Source organism: Urocitellus parryii, chromosome 8, assembly GCF_045843805.1.
Source record: "Urocitellus parryii isolate mUroPar1 chromosome 8, mUroPar1.hap1, whole genome shotgun sequence".
NCBI classification, from domain to species: domain Eukaryota; kingdom Metazoa; phylum Chordata; class Mammalia; order Rodentia; family Sciuridae; genus Urocitellus; species Urocitellus parryii.
The window spans coordinates 107,591,724-107,610,814 of NC_135538.1; the positions used below are offsets into that span (position 1 = coordinate 107,591,724).

Here is a 19,091-nt window from a genome sequence, read left to right on the forward strand (position 1 = left end):
TTGCTTGATCTAAAATGTCTTTCTCCATGGTCTGAACCTCTAACAATTTACTTAACAGTCTTTCGGTTTGTTTTTTACTAATTTCTAATCTACTATAAAGATAACACAACCCAACAAGATAACACAAAACAAAACCGAAACAGAATGAAACAAAAACAGAACAAAAAATCGTTGTTTCAATTTTCTCTTCCTCAGGGCGGAACAATTTCAAACTTTGAGCCAACCATTTTTCCCAGTTTGCCTGAGAAAGTTCTCGGGATAGGCAGCTTGAAACAAAAACTAAATAAAATAAGAACACATTGTTTTTTTAAATGGTCACCCATTCTCTCACCTTCCCTCAAGGGCGAGCAATTTCACTTACCTCCGAGCTTCAGGCGTTCCCCACATGGGCCGCCAAATGCCGCAGTCTGACTGGGCACAAAATCACGAGCCACTCAAGGAGGAACAAACTTTATTTCCAAAACTCCCACCAATGCCACGCACGCGGCCTTCTCCCGGGACACACTACACCAACAGGAAATCCCTCCTCCGGAATTCCCTCCTACCGCACTTCCCCAACCAATGGGAACTCTTCAGGAGTCCTGCAAGAGCTCCAAAGTAGCAGGCCTAGAAGGACAGCAGGGGTCTAATCTCCAATTGAATGCACACCTTAACATAATCATTATCATCTCAATGGCTTGCTGGTGTCACCTTTCAACCAAAAATGCCATGTGTCATTCCCACTTGGCTATGGCTCTCAGCAGGTGGGTTTTTGCCAAGAGCAACTGCCAGCAGCCATCAAACAGCTACAGTGGAGGCGTGCAGGGCAGAAATCCAGAAGGAACATCTGGGCACAGAAGTGAATCATCCTGGGGGCTTGAACCTATAGTTCAGTCAAGCTCTGTAAAGACCTTCAGTTTTCTTTTCTTGATCTATTTCTCAGTGTCATTCCCCTGAAATTTGCTTCTCAGATCTGAAGGGCATAATAGGCCAGGTTTACCACGACCATTCAGACCCCAGAACAGCTGGAAGGGGCTGGAGGTCCTTACTGCAGGCCTCAAATCCCCAAGCTGGCATGTTTAATCAATGATGAAGACTGATAGGCTGCAACTTTGCTCTGCCCTCACTGACCACTAGACAGCATCTGTGACCCTCAAACTACAAGTGTGCTGCTCTCTGAGGGTGAAAAGTCTTATGAGAGCTCCTCCCCTTCAACATGCTTTCTGCAGATCTGCTCAGAGTTTACTAAGGATCAATCACAGGCCTAAACTATTCCCCTACATCCTTGGACTTTCATTGAAATGAGTGGTAAGCTAAGTTCCTTACCAGTATTTTGCCCACACCAAAGGAGACTCCTGCTTTGGGCAGAACTTAAGGATCACAAAGATCAATATGTGGCAAGTACAGAATGTTGGGCTACAGGCTGCTTGATGAGGATTCCAGTCCCAACTCTGCTATCAAACTACTTATAGAAACTTAGTCAAGTCACTTAACTTTCCAGAATGACCTTAGGTGGATGAAAAGAAAAAAAAAAAAAAACATTAGTTAAAAAAATCCTGGAGGGGGCTGGGGATGTGGCTCAAGCGGTAGCGGGCTTGCCTGGCATGCGTGCGGCCTGGGTTCGATCCTCAGCACCACATACCAACAAAGATGTGTCTGCCGAGAACTAAAAAATAAATATTAAAAATTCTCTCTCTCTCTTTAAAAAAAAAAAAAAAAAAAAATCCTGGAAGCCCTGAAGCAGGCGAGGCGAGGCGGGGGGGGGGGGGGGGGGGGAGAACAACTCTAGGCTTGGAGGCTGAAAAGTCTTAAGTCAAAAGTTTCAGGAAAATTTAATGATTATTCATTTTATATTTAAATTCATAAGTCACACACACTTTATGACTCTGGTAGAAACTCTGAAAGAAAAGATCAAAAGCAAAAAAGGGGTACCCCCATAGGAGAATCTGTTTATGAACCCATCTTTGCTTTCCAATCCTAAATAGGAACACCTGACCCAGCACCCTCTGGGAAAATCAACCTTTGATTCGGAATTGTTGCTCAATAATGATTATTTCGGTCACAGCCACACACCATCAGCCCACCAGGAAGTCTGAGGGGAGGCAAACAGCCAGGAGGACAGAGCCTTCTTCTCTCACCAGGAAGCAATTCCAGCTCCAAGTAAGAGATGCGTGACAAGGTGCCACAGGGAGAAAGATAATTTAGCCATTATGTTTTTAGAGTTAAGAAACACCCTTGGTTCAATCATGGAAGCCCTTAAGTGTCACTGGTGCCTGGAACCAAATGTAATCCTCTGAATCCAGGGCTGGAATAGAAGGTCTGCCACAGGACAGGGTCACAGTGAGTTTGTGGCCGCGGCTAGGCACTCGGTAATTGAGCTTGGGTCGAAACCAATCTTCTCCGCAGTCACGGTGCCCCTGTGCCATAACAATGGTGCCCATGAGTGGAGGAGCCTGTAGCTCACTAAAGGCATCAGCCATGAAAATGGCCCGGAAGAGACGGCGCAAACAAGCAGCTGTGCTCAGGTTCTGGTCCATGCTGAAGGGGACCAGCCTGGACAGGTCAAGTTCATAGAACTCCTTGGGGCTTAGGGCACTGCCCCCGAGGAGGATCAGCACCCGTGGTACTAGTGTCCGGGCAAAGAGGTCTTCTAAATGGCTGAGGACACTCTCCAGTTCCGCCAGTGCTTGTTGGCATTTCCTGTTGCTTGCCTCAGTGGTGACTCGAGGTTTCTTCCTCACTGCATTCTCTGCCTGTGAGGAGAAAGAATGGTGAGAGAGAAGGACTTGATAAGGGGAAGCTAATGCCCTCTGAAGAACACGGCTGGGTTTTGTAGACAGCCTTCAGGACTGGATTTCTAGCTCAATTAACTGCCATAACTATACAGTGGGTTTTATCAGAGGGCATTATGTTGAAAAAGAAAAGATATTCTTTGTACAAAGCCATAATTTATATGCACTCAGAACAATAAAAACAATATCCTGAAGCTGAAGGGAATTGAAAATAAGGAACTAAAACAGTCAAGGACACTCCATGGCATAGTTGAAGTAGCAAATTTCTGTTTTACGGGGAGTTTTTAGGAATGAATATTATTTGGACTAATAAATTCTGGAGTAGGTCTTCTAGTTAAACATGACAAATTAAATACAAGATTATTAATATACACCTCCACCTAAAATACTGAAAGAAATTAGGACAAATTTCTTTTTCTTTTTTTTTTTTTAATTTTTATACCTTTATTTTATTTACTTATTTTTATGTGGTGCTGAGGATTGAACCCAGGGCCTGGTACATGCTAGGTGAGCACTCTACCACTGAGCCACAACCCCAGCCCCAGGACAAATTTCTAAGAAAATTTTTAAGGAATACTTTACTCTCTTTTCAAAGGAAAGAGAGCAAGAGACACCCCCCCCCCCCCCCCCCGCCAGAGAGAATAGGCAACAATGGCCAAAGGCAACAACAAAGTTTTGAAAGGTAGACAGAAAGTAGGTAGAAAAGGGTGAGTTGTAGAGTACTTGTCTAGCATGTGCAAGGCCCTGAGTTTGATTCCTAGCACTGCTAAAAATAAAAAAGGGTAAGAGAAAAAGAAAGATGGAGCTTGGGTTGTGGCTCAGTGATAGAGCACTTGCCTAGTAGGTGTGAGGCACTGGATTCAATTCTCAGTACCACATATAAATAAGTAAATGAATGAATGAAATAAAAGTCCATCAATAACTAAAAAAAAAAAAAAGAAGAAGGTAAATGGAAGAGTTGAGAGTTCAAGTGGGAGTGAGGTTGTAGCTTTGCAGTGGAGTACCCGCCTAGCACGTGTGAAGCGCTGGATTAGATCCTCAGCAGCACATAAAAATGAAATAAAGGTACTGTGTCCAACTACAACTAAAACAAAATATTTTTTTAAAAAAAGAACTCCTTGGGGCTTAGGGCACTGCCCCTGAGGAGGACCAGCACTCGTGGTACTAGTGTCCGGGCAAAGAGGTCTTCTAAATGGCTTCTAGAAGACAAACTCAGGGGCTGGAGATGTGGCTCAGCGGTAGCGCGCTCGCCTGGCATGCGTGTGGCCCGGGTTCGATCCTCAGCACCACGTACCAACAAAGATGTTGTGTCCGCCGAGAACTAAAAAATAAATATTAAAATTTCTCTCTCTCTGTCTCTCCTCTCTCACTCTCTCTTTAAAAAATAAAAAAAAATAAAAAAAAAAGAAGACAAACTCAGTGGGTTGTAGCTCAGTGCTAGAGCACTTGTTAGCATGCGTAAGACACTGGGTTCAATCCTCAGCACCACATAAAAAAATAAATAAATAAAGGAATAACAAAAAAAATTTTAAAGGAGGGACAGATTTCAAGAGAGCAAAATGCCAAGTACTGACTAAGCAGATGCCCACAAAAAACAAATTCACACTGCAAAACCCCAGAAAGATTCAAGAACTGGTAATATTCTTAGGAGAAGGCAAGAGTGAGCATAGGGAGACCGAATAAAACTATGTGAGTAGGCTTATATGGCCTGTAATTTCCTCCTCCATCCAATACTATGTTCAGGAAGTTCCCCAAAGAGACCACCAGGTTCCTACTCAATCTCTTTCAAGGAAAGTCATTAGTGCAAAAGGCCCAGGCACATGCACAGAGCTTGCTATAACTCGTTCTGAAATATTCACCAGACTCAGAATAAAAACTTTCAACATGAAAGATACAAAAAAAAAAAAAAATGGGGAAAGAATTCTGAAAGAAACAGTAACACTGCAATGAACAGAGAAAAATGTCAAACACACATTAAAAATCTTTAGGTAATTCAAGCAGAAATTCAAGCAGTCATGAAACAACAATATGTTATTTTAAAAGAAGATGGAAAAAATGAAGAAGGTGCTCTTAAGAATATTATCACTAGCTGGGGGGAGTTGCACACACCCATAATGGGGGAGGGTGGCTAAGGCAGAGTATCACAAGTTTGAGGCTAGTCTCAGCATCTTATTAAGAACCTGTTTCAAAATAAAAAACTAAGGTGCTGGGGTTGTGACTCAGTGGTAGAGCACTTGCCTAGCGTATGTAAGGCACCGGATTTGATCCTTAGCACCACATATAAATAAATAAAATGAAGGCCCACCAACAATTTAAAATATTCATATTAAAAAAAATAAAATAAAAAGGTCTGGGGATATAGCTCAGTGGTGGGGAGTTCAATCCCCAGTACCAAAAAAAGAGGAAAGAATACTAGAAATGTTAATCAAGAAGTCCCCTCGTGAGGCTGGAGTTGTGGCTCAGTAGTACAGCACTTGCCTAGCATGTGTGAGGCACTGGGTTTGATTATCAGCACCACATATAAACAGATAAATAAAATCAATTATACTTATTTTTTTTTTTTAAAGAGAAGTAAGGCCAGGCGACATGGCACATCTCTATAATCCCAGAGGTTCAGGAGGCTGAGGCAGGAAGATCATGAATTCAAAGCCAGCCTCAGTAAAAGCAAGGTCCTAAGCAACTCAGTGAGATCCTATCTCTAAATAAAATACAAAATATGGCTGGGGATATGGCTCAGTGGCCAAGTGCTCCTGAGTTCAATCCCAGTACCAAAAAAAGAAGTCCCCTAGTAAGTAGATTAAAAAAAAAAAAAAAGATGAAAATTTGAAAAGAAGTTAGAATTTAAAGAGCCAGTTTGAGGGCTGGAGGGCTCAGTGGTAGAGCACATGCAGAGAATGCATAAGACCTTGGGTTTGATCCCCAGTACCACATATACACATTTAAAAGCCACTTTATGCCAGATATGGTGGCATGTGCCTGAGAGTCTAGTGACTCTGGAGGCTGAGGCAGGAGGATCCCAAGTTCAAGGCCAACCTCAGCAACTTAATGAGGCCATGTCTCAAATAAAAAAAGGGGGGGAGGGGCTCAGTGGCAAATCCACTGAGTTCAATCCCCAGTACCAAAAAAAAAAAAAAAAAAAGCTAGTTCATGAAGTTCAAATGCAACAACACATAATAAGAATTTCTTTCTTTCTTTTTTAAAAAAATATTTTATTTACATTTTAGTTTTCGGCAGACACAACATTTTTGTATGTGGTGCTGAGGATCAAACCCTGCCGCACCCATGCCAGAAGAGTGCGCTACCGCTTGAGCCACATCCCCAGCCCCCATAATAATAGTTTCCAAATAGAACAAGATAAAAAGTAAAGAGGGTCAGACAACCAAAGACTGGAGTAGAAAGAAAGTGACTAAAGCCCTTAGAACTGCTTAGGCTAATAGGAGCCTTGGAAATAAAATTGTTTGATTTTCTTTTCTTCTCTTCTTTTTTTTGGCAGTACCAGGAGCACTCTACCACTGAGTTATATCCTCAGCCCTTTTTAAAATTTTATTTGAGACAGAGTCTAAGTTGCAGAGGCTGGAACTCAGCCTCCAGAATTACTGGGATTTGGGAGAGGGGATGGGAGCACCAAGTTCTGCCCTGAAGGTTTCATCTTTTCTACCAGTTTTCCCAATAATTTTGACTCAAAGCCTGTGCATACCTGGGGAGAAGGCTTTCGGTAGAAGTGTTTAAGCTGTTCATAGGGCAGAGGGAGTTGCTGGCGTTGGTACATGATATGCTTTAAAAGTTCACAAGTAAACCGACAGCAGCCTTCCTGGCTTACAGGCCCAGGAAACACCACTGGTACCAAGCAGTCTCTGGAGCAAAAGGGCTCCGAAGGGTTGGAAGGTTCCTGGGCAGAGGTGGTCTCAAGTAGATCTATCTGAGTGGCGTTGGTTTCTTCCGACTTCTCATACCACTCCAAATCTAGTGAGGGAAAAGGATAAAAAGTGAGAAAAAATTAAAAATTTAAGAGGTCAAAGTTAGTCTTCTCATTCCTGATGGTCACCATATCAGCCACTGTGAAGGGGGGACCCGGAGGCACGGATATAATCTTGGCAACCTCCTGCGTGGGAAGATTCCTGATCCCTGTCTAAAGTGACTTAAAAGATGGCAGCAGAGTAGAGGGGGTTTCGGAGGCAATGACTAACGCTCCGCTAACAAAGCGGCGGACCCCGACCTGGGAAAATAAGTCCAAAGTGTAGTTAAGCGGGGTTCAGAACCCTGAAAGTAAGACAGAAGGCGAATCAACTCGACGTAGCGGAGGGAGTCGAGCCCGATTGGGGCGGAGCACCCGCACAGGGTAGACGGGCCGGAGAAAGGGCCAAGGAAGGGACTGACAGGCGGCAGAAGGCAAGAAATACGTCCTCAAGGCTCCCCAAGCTCTGGACCCCAGGCCTTACCAGGGACTGCAGCAGGGGACAGCACTTTCGGCTCCGCCGCCGCCATCACCACCTACTCCCTCTGCTCCCTGCGGTTAGAATGGGCGCCCTGCGGAGCATCATGGGAAGTTCGGACTCCACATCCGGTTCGGCTGGGCCGGAAGCAAGCAAAGCGCCACCGCCCTGAGTTAAAGGCCGGGCGGAGTTCAGAGTTGAGTTCCTCCTCAGCTCCTGCTACAGATATGCCTTGCCCTTCCCCCGCAGGAAACCAGGCCCTCTCGGCAACTGGGCTCTGCCTTCTAAAGGATACCGCACTCACGCATCCTCCTGTGTTCACTATTCACTGTCCATCTGCTTTGTGGCCAGGCTCAGGCTTTGTGCTACAGGCTTGGGCTTTGTGCTGCCAGGCTCAGTTGCAAACAAGTCAGGCGCGCCAGCTACAGATATTTAGGAACTCCATTTGGAATAGAGATAGGTATTTGACAGTCCTCAGTATGGAAGTGGATAAGATCACACAGGAAAAGCATATAAAATGAGAATGGGGTAGGATCCTGAAAATATTAATGTTTATGAGATGATGAGAAGAACCTGTGGAAGAATCTGTACCCACATAAGTAATAAAGAAGAATAGACAAGTTCAGATCATGGAGACCAAGGGAAAGGTATATTTTAGGAAGCAGGGAATAGAGGTCAAAATAACTATAAAAGTACAATGGTTAAAATACTGTGATATTGAGCTGGGGAGATAGCTCAGTGATAGCATGCATAAGACCCCAACACCACAGACCAACCAAACAAACACAGTAGTTTTGGCCCAAGAATAAACAAGAGTTCAGAAACAGAATCTGAATTGGGTAAGGTGCTGCACACTCAAAGTCCCAGTGTCTCAGGAGGCTGAGACAGGAGGATCACAAGTTCAAGTCCAGTCTCAGCAACTTGGCAAGTCCCTAAGCAACTTTGTGCCCAAAATTTAAAAAAAAAGGGGGGGGGGGGCTAGGGATGTGCCTCAGTGGTTAAGCGCCCTTGGGTTCAATCTACAGTACCCAAATAAATAAATAAATAAATAAAATCTGTATATGTAGTCTAATGGTGAGTTTTCAAAGCAAATAATGTGAGACAACTGTATCTATTTAAAAATTGAGGGCTGGGGATGTGGCTCGAGCGGTAGCGGGCTCGCCTGGCATGTGTGTGGCCCGGGTTCAATCCTCAGCACCACATACAAACAAAGATGTTGTGTCCGCCGAAATTGAAAAATAAATATTAGGGGCTGGGGATGTGGCTCAAGCGGTAGCGCGCTCGCCTGGCATGCGTGCGGCCCGGGTTCGATCCTTGGCACCACGTACAAACAAAGATGTTGTGTCTGACGAAAACTAAAAAATAAATAAATATTAAAAATTCTCTCTCTCTCTCTCAAAAAAAAATTAAAAAAAAGAAAAAGCATCATAAATGTTTAAAGTAAATAAATAAATATTAAAAAAGAAAAAGTTCTCTCTCCTCTCTCTCTTTAAAAAAATATAAAAATAAATAAAAATTGATTTTGGTCTATCATACACTACAAAAAAATAAATTCCAAATGAATTAAATATCTAAACATAAAAATAAACCTCAAAGTAAGCTGGACGTGGTGGCACAAGCCTATAATTACAGCTACTTGGGAGACTGAGACAGGAGGATCACAAATTCCAGGCCAGTCTGGGCAACTCAGCAATATCCTTTCTCAAATTTTAAAAAATATAAAAACCTCAAAAAACTACTAGAAACGGACTGGGGGCATAGCTCAGTGGCATACCATGTTCTTAGCATGCACTAAATCCTTGGATTTGATCCTTGGGGTGAAGGGGTGTTGCTCCTAGAAGAAATATTGGGGAATAATGTATAATCTAGGAGTGAGTTGGCTTAGGGATGACACAAAACCAAGGAAGCATAAAGAGAAAGATTGCTGTCTGAATTCAAAACATATACAAAGGTACTATACACAAAAATTAGTGACTAATTACAGACCAGGAAAAATGCTTGCATGTGACCTGTGTATCCATATATGGGATATATATATCCCATAGCCAACCACCTCATAAGCAATCCTTCCAGGAAACTAATCACACACACCACTTTCCATCGCCCAGGATCCTGATCTCCTGAACAGATATTCCTGTTCAGGCTACTTCTCTGCCAGCCTTCACTTCTATTTGTGGTAGGTAAGGTTGTTTAAGAATGGGCTCTCAGAATGGGTTATCTTCTGCTATCTTTTAAAATAAATTCTCCTTACAGGAGACAAGGGGATTGGAATGGATGAAGTAAAATTGTGTGTGTTGGGTTTGGCTGCTGAAAGATCCATGTACATGAAAAGATGGGTGTTATCAGTCAAGTGCAGCAGGCTCTGGGTATCAAAAGGAACCAGAACTGGTTGTAGTGATAATGTTGGGGTGTGGGTTTATCTCTCGCTTCCCATCCCAATCTTTTTTGAGCTCTGAGTTTGCTACTCTCAGTCTCTAACAGCAGTTTTCCTAGTGCCCCTATGCCCTTGTTAGTGTTCACCTCTACAACATAGCCTTTCCCTCAACCACACAGGATTTCAAAAAGTCACATAAGCCTTCAGCCATTGAAGACCCATATAATTGGCTGGACATGCTAAGTCCATAATTGCTGACTTTAGTCCTTCTGCTCTCACTGCTTTGGGGAGTTATGCCATGTGGACAGCAACTGTGTCATCAGTAGACCTGCCTCTCTATGTGGACCCAGGAAGAAGCCATGGACTCCACCAAGTCTGAACCCCTACAGGGATCACCAGAGGTAAGTCACTGTTGCTGCTTTTAGTTTTCCAAGGAAAACTGAGGTCTGAAGGCACAAGCTGTTTTATTTCCTGGCTGTGTATGAACATCTCCTTGTTTGTAAAGAGAGGGAAATGTGAGAAGTGAGTCATGAAACAGCCATAGGGCTGGGAATTGAACCTGGCGTCCTGACTCCCAGCCCAGCAATTCTAACTGCTTCTCCACCCTGTATTTCTGGTGTCTTGTACACTGTTTTGTCGCTGGATGTGTTTACTCTATGTGTTTATTCTATGCTGACTGCAAGAGCCCTAAAGAGAAGGGGGGAGGTCTTGGCAAGAAAGTCGAAAGTCAAAAGTCAACAATACCCTGGGGCCCTGGGCCAAGTTTCTATTCCCGGGCACTTCCCCTGCCCTCGCGGTGGTTGATGTAACCCGAGCTCCAGTCCCGCCCCAAGTAGAGGCCGAGCCCCTCCTACAGCCCTGGCAGTTTTAAAACCAAGCTCAGTTCTCCAGGATTGGTTCGGCCTCAAAACAAAGGGGACAGGGGATACTTGCGGCGGGCAGCTGGCTGGTTTATAGGTTCAGGTCTCGTGTCGGGGCCACGGCGGGGCCTGAGGCTGCTAAAACCAGCCCCCGGACGGTGCCAGCCCAGTAATAAAGCAGTGACTACTGTGTAAAGGTGGCATAATCATCGCCACAAAACTTCCGTAATTAGGCTAAACACCATTCGCCTCCGCCCTGGCGTTCGCCCTGACTCACCCCGACAGCACGCCGGCCATCGGGAAAGAAAACAAGCAGAGGTGGACCTGGCAGGCCGGAGGGACCAGTCTCCCGGAATTCTGCCGCTCTCTAGGTCCAAAACCTGTTGTCTGGCATCCGCAGTAAGAGGTCATAACCAGGGGGGTCCACAAAGCTCGATTCTGATGTAAGCCCTTCGCTGCCGGTGACCGCCCCGATCCTCAGGCCTCGGGGCTTTCAACTGCCCGCGCCCCAAGCCCTAGAAAAAGACCGCTCTGAGCGCGGGCACTGGGAACCTGACTACAATTCCCTTCGGCCTTTGCGCGCAAAGGCGCGCTCCTTGTCCACGCCCCGAAGCCACCTGTGGCTCCTTGCGCCGCGATGCCTCCTGGAAGCTGTAGGGCGGCGGCGCGCTCTTTTAAGAGAGGTCCAAGGCCCGTGGACTCAATATCCCGTGGTGCCCCGCGGCTGTTTCTGACGCGACCGGGAGGCCAGGGGAGGTGGGGGCGTGGCCTGCACAGCGCCCCACCCCGCTCTCCTCTGGCTGGCCGACGCGGCGGTGGCAGTAGGGGCGGCGGCGGCGGCGGTGGTGGTGGCAGGGGGGAGGGGTCGGGCGGGGGGCTGGCGGCAGCGGCGAATGGACTCGCGGGTATCTGAGTTATTCGGCGGCTGCTGCCGGCCCGGAGGGGGCCCGGCTATGGGCGGAACCCTCAAGGCTAGGGGGGCCGGCGGCAGCAGCGGCTGCGGGGGCCCGAAGGGTAAGAAGAAGAACGGAAGAAACAGAGGGAGCAAAGCCAACAACCCCCCGTACCTGCCCCCTGAGGTGAGCCCCTAAGAAGTGACTGGGCGAGAGGAAACTACTCCTCCCGTCTCGGGAGGCGGGACAGAGAATGGGCCCCCCTTCCGGTGTCAAGACCCCGAGAGGAGGGGTAGGGAAAAAGAACCGCTCCTTCCGGTCCCGGGACCCCAGGAAGGATGTTAGAGACTTCACGTCCCCTCCGGGAGAGTGCTTACCTGGATTACCCCAGAAGGAGAAATGGGGAAAGGGGATCCCATCCCCCTGGGAAGAGGAGGGTAGAACGTTCCCACCCGCTTGCCTGTGCTGCAGCTGGAACGAGGAGGCAGGCAGAATAACCACTACTTTTTCTAAACTTGTTGCGCAGGGAGGAATGGAGTAGCCTGGAAAAGAGCAATACGTTCCCTCTGTATCCCTCAGTATACATACACATAAAACCAGACAACAGTTAGACTTCGTCCTCTGCCCTTTGCCTGTCCTATGACAGGGTGGGGACAGGGAAGAACCTCCACACACAGGCACCATCTGTTCTTATGTCAGAAAGTGACTACTTTGTTCCTACCTCTCAAGATAGGAGGGCCCAGGGAAAAAAGCCTAAATCAGTGGTTACACACTTTAGTGCACCAGAGTCACCAGGATTGCTGGCTCCACTCCTAGAATTTCTGACTCAATAGGTGAGGGATGGACCTGAGAATTTGTACTTCTTACCAGTTCCCTTGTGATGCTAATGCTTCTGGACCTGGGAGCACACTTTGAGAACCACTGGTCTAGATTGTTATCTTTATGCCACATTTCTGATGCCAGCCTTCCTAATTCTCCATCTCTAGCAAAATGATAAAAAGATTTCTGGAAGATCTTTGTTGATGGGGAAAATCTCCCTTATACTCCATGGGATGGAGATTATAGGTGAAGACCACCTATTAGGGCCTAAAGGGATGGAATGATACAGAAAGGAAAGAGGAGGAGTGTAGAAATTGAGAATGACAGAACAGGCAAAATCCATAACCTTTTGCATTGGAGAAGAGAAGCCTCAGGCAAAAGGATGCTTCTGTGCTGTGCTACCACCTGGAAGAGGGGATATTCGGGATTTCACCTCAACTGAGGCATGAGGATTAGCGGACAGGAGGCAAGAGCCATAGGGAGTCAAGTCTATGGAGCCTGTCCCCTTTATTACATTTTCTAAGTTCTTTTGTTTGTCTTAACCCCATTTTTGGAGTTCTGCACCTCTCATACCTGGGGCTTTCTTTCTTATTCCACTTGTAGTGACCAGTGATGAGCTCACCCTTTGGCCCTGGTCCAGAACCTCTTGCAGCTTCTTACACTTGGTAACATCAGCTGAGAGGGAGGGCAGGAAGGAAATGGTGTCTCCCAGATCAGTGGCAAAGAAAGGCTTTAACAAGCCAGGCATGGTGGTGCATACCTGTAATCCCAGCTTCAGGAGGCCGAGGCAGGAAAATTTCAAGTTTAAGGCCAACCTTGGCATCTTAGCAAGGCCCTGTCTCAAAAATAAAGAAAAAAAATACTGAGGATGTGGCTCAGTGGTAGAGCACCCCTGGGTTCAATCCTCAGCCTTGAGGAAAAAAGAAGCAGCAGCACCCTGTACATAGAGAAAACCTAGAGAACAGGAAGTAGTAGTTTTATGTCCTGGGGAGAAGTATGGGTTGACCTTGCATCCAAGAAGAGCATCATGCCAGTGAGTGAAAGAGGAAAGGACTCCAGAATTTTGTTCTTTGCTTAAATGGATGATTTGCTGTGTCCTTAATAGGCCTTTCCTTCAGAGGGGTCACTTGGGGTTGGGTTGAGGAGTTATCTGCCACTGACTTTCTCAGGTCCTTGCCTAAGCAGATGCTGCTGGGGCTTCCTGCTCTCTCTGCCTGGGCCTAGAGAGAATGGAGGGAAAAGTGGGAATTCAGTCTGGACAGCGTATGGTAACTGCTCCCTGCTTCTTTTCAGGCTGAAGATGGAAACATCGAATATAAAGTGAGTCTTAGGCTGGGGAGGAGCAGAGGGTGGGGTAGGTTGCCCTTGTCATTGAAATCTGAGATCCTTCCAACTTTGTGTTCTTTAGCAATTTAGCAATGTGGTTCGGGTAAAGTCTCTACCTCATTTCTGTTGGAGGGGGACTCACTGTTAAGTACCAAGGGAAAGAGGTTTAGGTGGGAAGGGAAGGTCCTAGTCCTTGGGGCAGGACAGGTGGGTACCATGGGGTTTATGAGGAACACCTCTGATTTTTACCTTCTCATGATATCCCATCTGCCCCTTAGCTGAAGCTGGTGAATCCATCCCAGTACCGCTTTGAGCATCTGGTGACACAAATGAAGTGGCGTCTCCAGGAGGGACGTGGTGAGGCTGTCTACCAGATTGGGGTTGAGGACAATGGGCTGCTGGTGGGGCTGGCTGAGGAGGAGATGCGGGCCTCCCTCAAGACCCTTCACCGGATGGCAGAGAAGTATGCTTCCCCCTCTTCCTCAGTTCTCCTTTACCTAACTCTGGGGAGGACCCACACATAGGCAGTTACCCAGGACCTCAGGGGCCAAGATGGGCTTTCCTTCTACAGTGGTCTCTTGACAAAGGGCTTTTTTGCTCCTTGATTTAAGATGTTTACTTGGTTGTTTTAGAAGAGCCATGAATACAGGATAGATTGAAGGGTGGTAGAAAGTACAATAAGGTATTAGGAGCTCTGTGTGTGTGTGGCAGGGGGTGTAGGAAGCTTGTTGGTCTAGAGCCAGGCTAGTATGCAGGGAGTATCTGTGAAGTATGGCAGCTGTGGCATTGCTGTGACAGGGTTGGAGCAGATATCACTGTTCTTCGGGAGCGAGAAGTGGATTATGATAGTGACATGCCCCGGAAGATCACTGAGGTGCTGGTACGAAAGGTTCCTGACAACCAACAGGTGAGCCTGTGTCCTTCCTGCCCCCATGCCCATACTCCCTGGGAGAGCCCTGTGGTGGCAGGCTTTTCCTGGCCTGGGATCCTGGCATCCAGATCATTCTGTTGCTCCACAGGAGCATCACCACCCTTGACTTAGGCTTCAGTAAGAAAGGGATTGGAGCCCTTACCTAATACAATTTGTCCACAGTTCCTAGACCTCCGTGTGGCTGTCCTGGGGAATGTGGACTCAGGGAAGTCAACCCTGCTTGGAGTCCTGACCCAGGGAGAGCTGGACAACGGGCGGGGCCGGGCCCGGCTCAACCTTTTCCGACACCTGCATGAGATTCAGTCTGGCCGAACCTCCAGTATCAGCTTCGAGATCCTGGGCTTTAACAGCAAGGGAGAGGTGCATGGGATCAACGGGACCCAGTGGGGCCAGACTCTGAGATGGGATGGCAGAGGTGAAGGACAGAGGTTGGGGGCTGAGTGTGGAGACTTTTTGTAATAGTATAGATGAAGGCCCTGAGGGCACTGAACAAGTTTTTCTCTTAGAAAACAAATGGGGAATCAACTGAACTAATTAGAAAATGGGGCTCAGGATTAAGAGGCAGGGCCACCTTAATCCTGGTTTAGGTCCTGGCAACTCTTAAAGGGCTGGGGAGGCTCACAGGGGGCACTGAGAGCCCTGGGCCCTGGACTAGGTGGTGAATTACAGCGACTCACGGACCGCAGAAGAGATCTGTGAGAGCAGCTCCAAGATGATCACCTTCATCGACCTGGCAGGCCACCACAAGTATCTGCACACCACCATCTTTGGCCTCACCTCCTACTGCCCTGACTGTGCCCTGCTCCTCGTCAGTGCCAATACTGGCATTGGTAAGAGGTCTTGGGCAGGGAAAGGGGGTGCTGACTTTCCCACTTTGGGAGCCAGCACTAATTCTTCTCTTCCCTCTCCTTCTTCCTATACTCTCATTCTTCTATCCTCCTGCCTGCCTTCTTTGAGACAGCTGGCACCACAAGGGAACATCTGGGACTGGCCCTTGCCCTGAAAGTGCCCTTCTTCATCGTGGTCAGCAAGGTGGACCTATGTGCCAAAACTACAGTGGAGAGGACAGTACGCCAGCTAGAGCGGGTCCTCAAGCAGCCTGGCTGCCACAAGGTCCCCATGCTGGTTACCTCTGAGGATGATGCTGTCACTGCTGCTCAGCAGTTTGCCCAGTCACCCAAGTAAGCCTGCCTCATCTTAAAGCCCTGATTCATGGGAAAGAATGTTTTAGGGCCCAGGAACTTGTCTCCAGAGCCAGATGGATTCTTGCTCAGTTCTATGACTTTTTCAATTTGGGACTGTGGGAGGAAGTCTTTTTAAAGGGATTAGCCCTTCCACTATGCCAACATGGAGTCTCACTGATGCCTAGAATCCTATAGACATTTACTGTCTCCCTTGAGCCGGGGGCTGGGCTTCACATGTCATATTCCTTGGCTTGCTCACAGCCAGAAGAGAGGGCCCCTCAGCTGTCCAGACAAAAGCTCACCTTTCAATGTGTGGGCCCCTGGCCTCTGCCTTCTGGACTTCCCTCATCTTCCCATTCCATCCCTTTCTCCATAGTGTCACCCCTATCTTCACACTGTCCAGCGTGTCTGGAGAGAGTCTGGATCTCCTTAAAGTCTTCCTGAATATCCTGCCTCCCCTGACCAACAGCAAAGAACAGGAGGAGCTTATGCAGCAGTTGACGGAATTTCAGGTAGTTGGCCAAATAAACAGGTAGAAGGGGTTAGGGGGAAGGGGCCAGTTCTGACCAGTCCCAGAGCCTATTCAGAGAAGCTGGACCTGCTAGCCCTACTTAGGAGGACATTGATAGTTTTCTTTGGCTCCAGGTGGATGAAATCTACACAGTGCCAGAGGTGGGGACTGTTGTTGGAGGGACACTTTCCAGGTGAATTGCCTTGTTTGCTACCCACCCCACTCAGCCCTCACATGCCCCTGTACTCAGAGATATCCCGGCCCAAAGGAGGAGATCCTAGAGTTGAACAGAGCCCATCTACAAGATACGCTTGTTTGCAAATTAGGCTTTCACTCTCAGAAGTACTGGCAGGAGCTAGTCTGTTGGCTTTTTGCTGCATGCTGGAAATCTCCAGACCCCCTGAGTGAGATGTGTCATGGGCCCCAGGAAGAAATCTAGACTGTATTCAACTGATCTCATCTCAAAAGTATGAAATGAGAAAATGACTCTTTGCAAAGCAGAGGGTGAAACCCAAGAGAATAATTTCCTCTTTCAGGGATCAGGTGTTCAGTGTTACCAACCCAGCAGGTACCTCTCTGCCAGATGTCACTGCTGACCTTTTCTGGCATTAGCCTTCACTGTCTGAACTAAGGACCAGGCAAGGAAGTCATCGCTCCTATCTCCAAATCTGAAATTAGGATTTCCTTCCCCTTACTTGAGGGACTCAACCCCAGAAGGGAAAAATTGTTCTGGGTGTCTCTAGCAGAGAAGTAAGAGACCTACGCTGACACTGTGCCACCTTCCCTCTGGGCTGCAGTGGGATTTGCCGTGAGGGGGACCAGCTGGTGGTTGGCCCCACAGATGATGGCTGCTTCCTGGAGCTGAGAGTGTGCAGCATCCAGCGCAACCGCTCTGCCTGTCGTGTGCTGCGAGCTGGGCAGGCTGCTACATTGGCCCTTGGGGACTTTGACCGTGCACTGCTTCGCAAGGTGAGGTGTGTGAGTGGGATGGAGAGGGAGTGCACAGAGAAGTGCCTTGGTCTGGCTAATGAGAAACGCAAAGGAAACATGGTCTCTTAACCCAAGAAGCTTAAGGTCTGTTTATTATACAGACTGTATGAAAATGGCTTAGAATCCTTATGAAGAGCAGATCACTAAGTTGAATCACTGTGCAAAGTGAATGTCCAGGACACTAAACATACAAAGCTTTGAAGGGTTAGAGGTAAATAAGAGTACCTACCAAAAGGAGAATTTGAAATATTATCTTGTGAGGTCTATGTGTTTGGAGTCATGTAAAAGAAAAGGAAATTCAGGAGCTGTAAAGAGGTTGGGAGGGCTGGAAAGGGTGAGTCTAATGCTAGATCTGCCCTTCCTGGGCCTGGGGACTGTGCCTCCCCAGGGCATGGTGATGGTGAGCCCCGAGATGAATCCCACCATCTGCTCAGTGTTCGAGGCAGAGATAGTCCTACTGTTCCATGCCACCACCTTCCGACGAGGATTCCAAGTGACAGTACATGTGGGCAACGTACGTCAGACAGCAGTGGTGGAAAAGATCCATGCCAAGGTGAGAGGGACCCAGTCATGCCTCTCTTTCTCCAGGGAAAAGTCAAGAATTCTCCTTCCAGAAGGGAGGGAGGCCCAATCTCAGACTTGGCAGAGCTCTCTGATCCCATGAAGGGAACAAAAAAAGCCTTACTTAGGGTGGGAAGCAGCCCACCCAGAGGTCCTGAGGGTGGAGAGCCAATGCTAGTAGAGAATGGGATGGGAGGCACTGGCCAGGGCAGTGACTGCTTATCTGCTGCAGGACAAGCTGCGGACAGGGGAGAAGGCAGTTGTACGTTTCCGCTTCCTGAAACACCCAGAGTACCTGAAGGTGGGCGCCAAACTGCTGTTCCGGGAGGGTGTCACCAAGGGCATCGGCCATGTCACTGATGTGCAAGCCATTACAGCAGGAGAAGCCCAGGCCAACATGGGTTTCTGAATCCTCCAGGCAGTGACAGCTCTATTGCTGCCCCTACAATATATAAGGTGACTTCTGGCCGTGCTGCCCCCTGTTGGCAGCTTTGTGTGTTAATAGGCTAGGGAGAGAGGGTGGTCTGCCATTTGCTTCCTGCCACCTTTGGAGAGGTGTCAAGCCTGGTTGGCCAGGGAGGGGCAGTCCTGAGGGAGAAGACAGAAATCAGGGCAGTGTTCAGCAGCTGTGTGCCCACCTGGTTGGCTCAACCCTGGCAACTCCATGGCCTGTCTACTGGAGGGAGCTGACTACAGCCACCTTGGCCCCACTCCCAGGACTGGTTGACTCACCAGTATGATCCCTGCACTTCAGGAATTGTCACAACTGGGGTGGTCCTCGAAAGCACTCCTTTTTCTATACCTCGTTCTCAAGGCCACGTAAGTTGCCCATCTCTACCTGACTGTGGACAAAAGACATTGCTCTTGGCCATCTGGTGGCCCAGGGTCTGAAGAAATGGCACAGGAACAGCAAATGGCAGTGCTCCCACTCTGTGCTGAGACCCAAGGCCTGTTCCTGAGCTTTATCTCCTTTCCTTTCTTCCCACAAGGGCCATTTCCCCAGCTCCTCTCATAAGCCCCACAGGTGCTATTTATTATGCTGGTCCAGGCGTGGGGCTGTCAAGTTAAGACTTGGCATACCAAAGGCCAGCTGCATGTCAGTCTTGTCCTTTTCTCTGCAATCATCTGACTTTCATCAAATAGTGGTTTTTTTCCCCCCCAGACTGGTGGCTGGGGGACCTGACCCACAGTTCCACATCCTACCATCCTCACCCCCACTTCTTGCTCCCATATAAACTTTCTCATTTCAGTAATTTGTAGTGACCATACCCTTCCCTCTATTGCAGGGAACCAGGAGGAAAGGGAAAAATGTTGCCATATTTCCTACTCTTTAGGCATGGACTCCCTCCTTTCCATTTATTAGTGTCCTGGGTTCCCATGGACTCAGGGATTTGTTGATTGAAGTTTCTCTGCATATATATATATGTATATATATATA

The 19,091-nt window shown here is 47.7% G+C and overlaps 2 protein-coding genes across 5 annotated transcripts; one reads left to right on the forward strand and one right to left on the reverse strand.

The window, feature by feature from the left end:
- Positions 1-1,792: 1,792 nt before the first annotated feature.
- On the reverse strand, positions 1,793-7,291 carry Mad2l1bp (MAD2L1 binding protein). The gene is made up of 3 exons (XM_026383578.2): positions 7,211-7,291; positions 6,469-6,734; positions 1,793-2,732 (listed from the first exon to the last, which is right to left on the reverse strand). The coding sequence occupies exons 1-3, from the start codon at positions 7,254-7,256 to the stop codon at positions 2,220-2,222; spliced, it is 825 nt and encodes a 274-aa protein (XP_026239363.2). The 5' UTR covers positions 7,257-7,291; the 3' UTR covers positions 1,793-2,219.
- Positions 7,292-9,921: 2,630 nt separating this feature from the next.
- Gtpbp2 (GTP binding protein 2) lies at positions 9,922-19,090 on the forward strand. 4 transcript variants are annotated; one of them, XM_026383576.2, is made up of 12 exons: positions 9,922-9,979; positions 13,444-13,470; positions 13,755-13,939; positions 14,275-14,383; positions 14,570-14,767; positions 15,063-15,237; positions 15,369-15,588; positions 15,968-16,103; positions 16,237-16,295; positions 16,900-17,071; positions 17,481-17,645; positions 17,886-19,090. In XM_026383576.2, exons 1-12 carry the CDS (start codon positions 9,938-9,940, stop codon positions 18,060-18,062), a joined length of 1,665 nt encoding a protein of 554 aa, XP_026239361.1. In that variant the 5' UTR covers positions 9,922-9,937; the 3' UTR covers positions 18,063-19,090. The 4 variants fall into 4 exon arrangements, with proteins under 4 accessions (XP_026239361.1, XP_026239359.1, XP_026239360.1 ...); XM_026383574.2 differs by lacking the exon at positions 9,922-9,979 and adding an exon at positions 11,320-11,517; XM_026383575.2 differs by lacking the exon at positions 9,922-9,979 and adding an exon at positions 11,320-11,517 and having other exon boundaries at positions 17,892-19,090.
- Position 19,091: the final 1 nt, after the last annotated feature.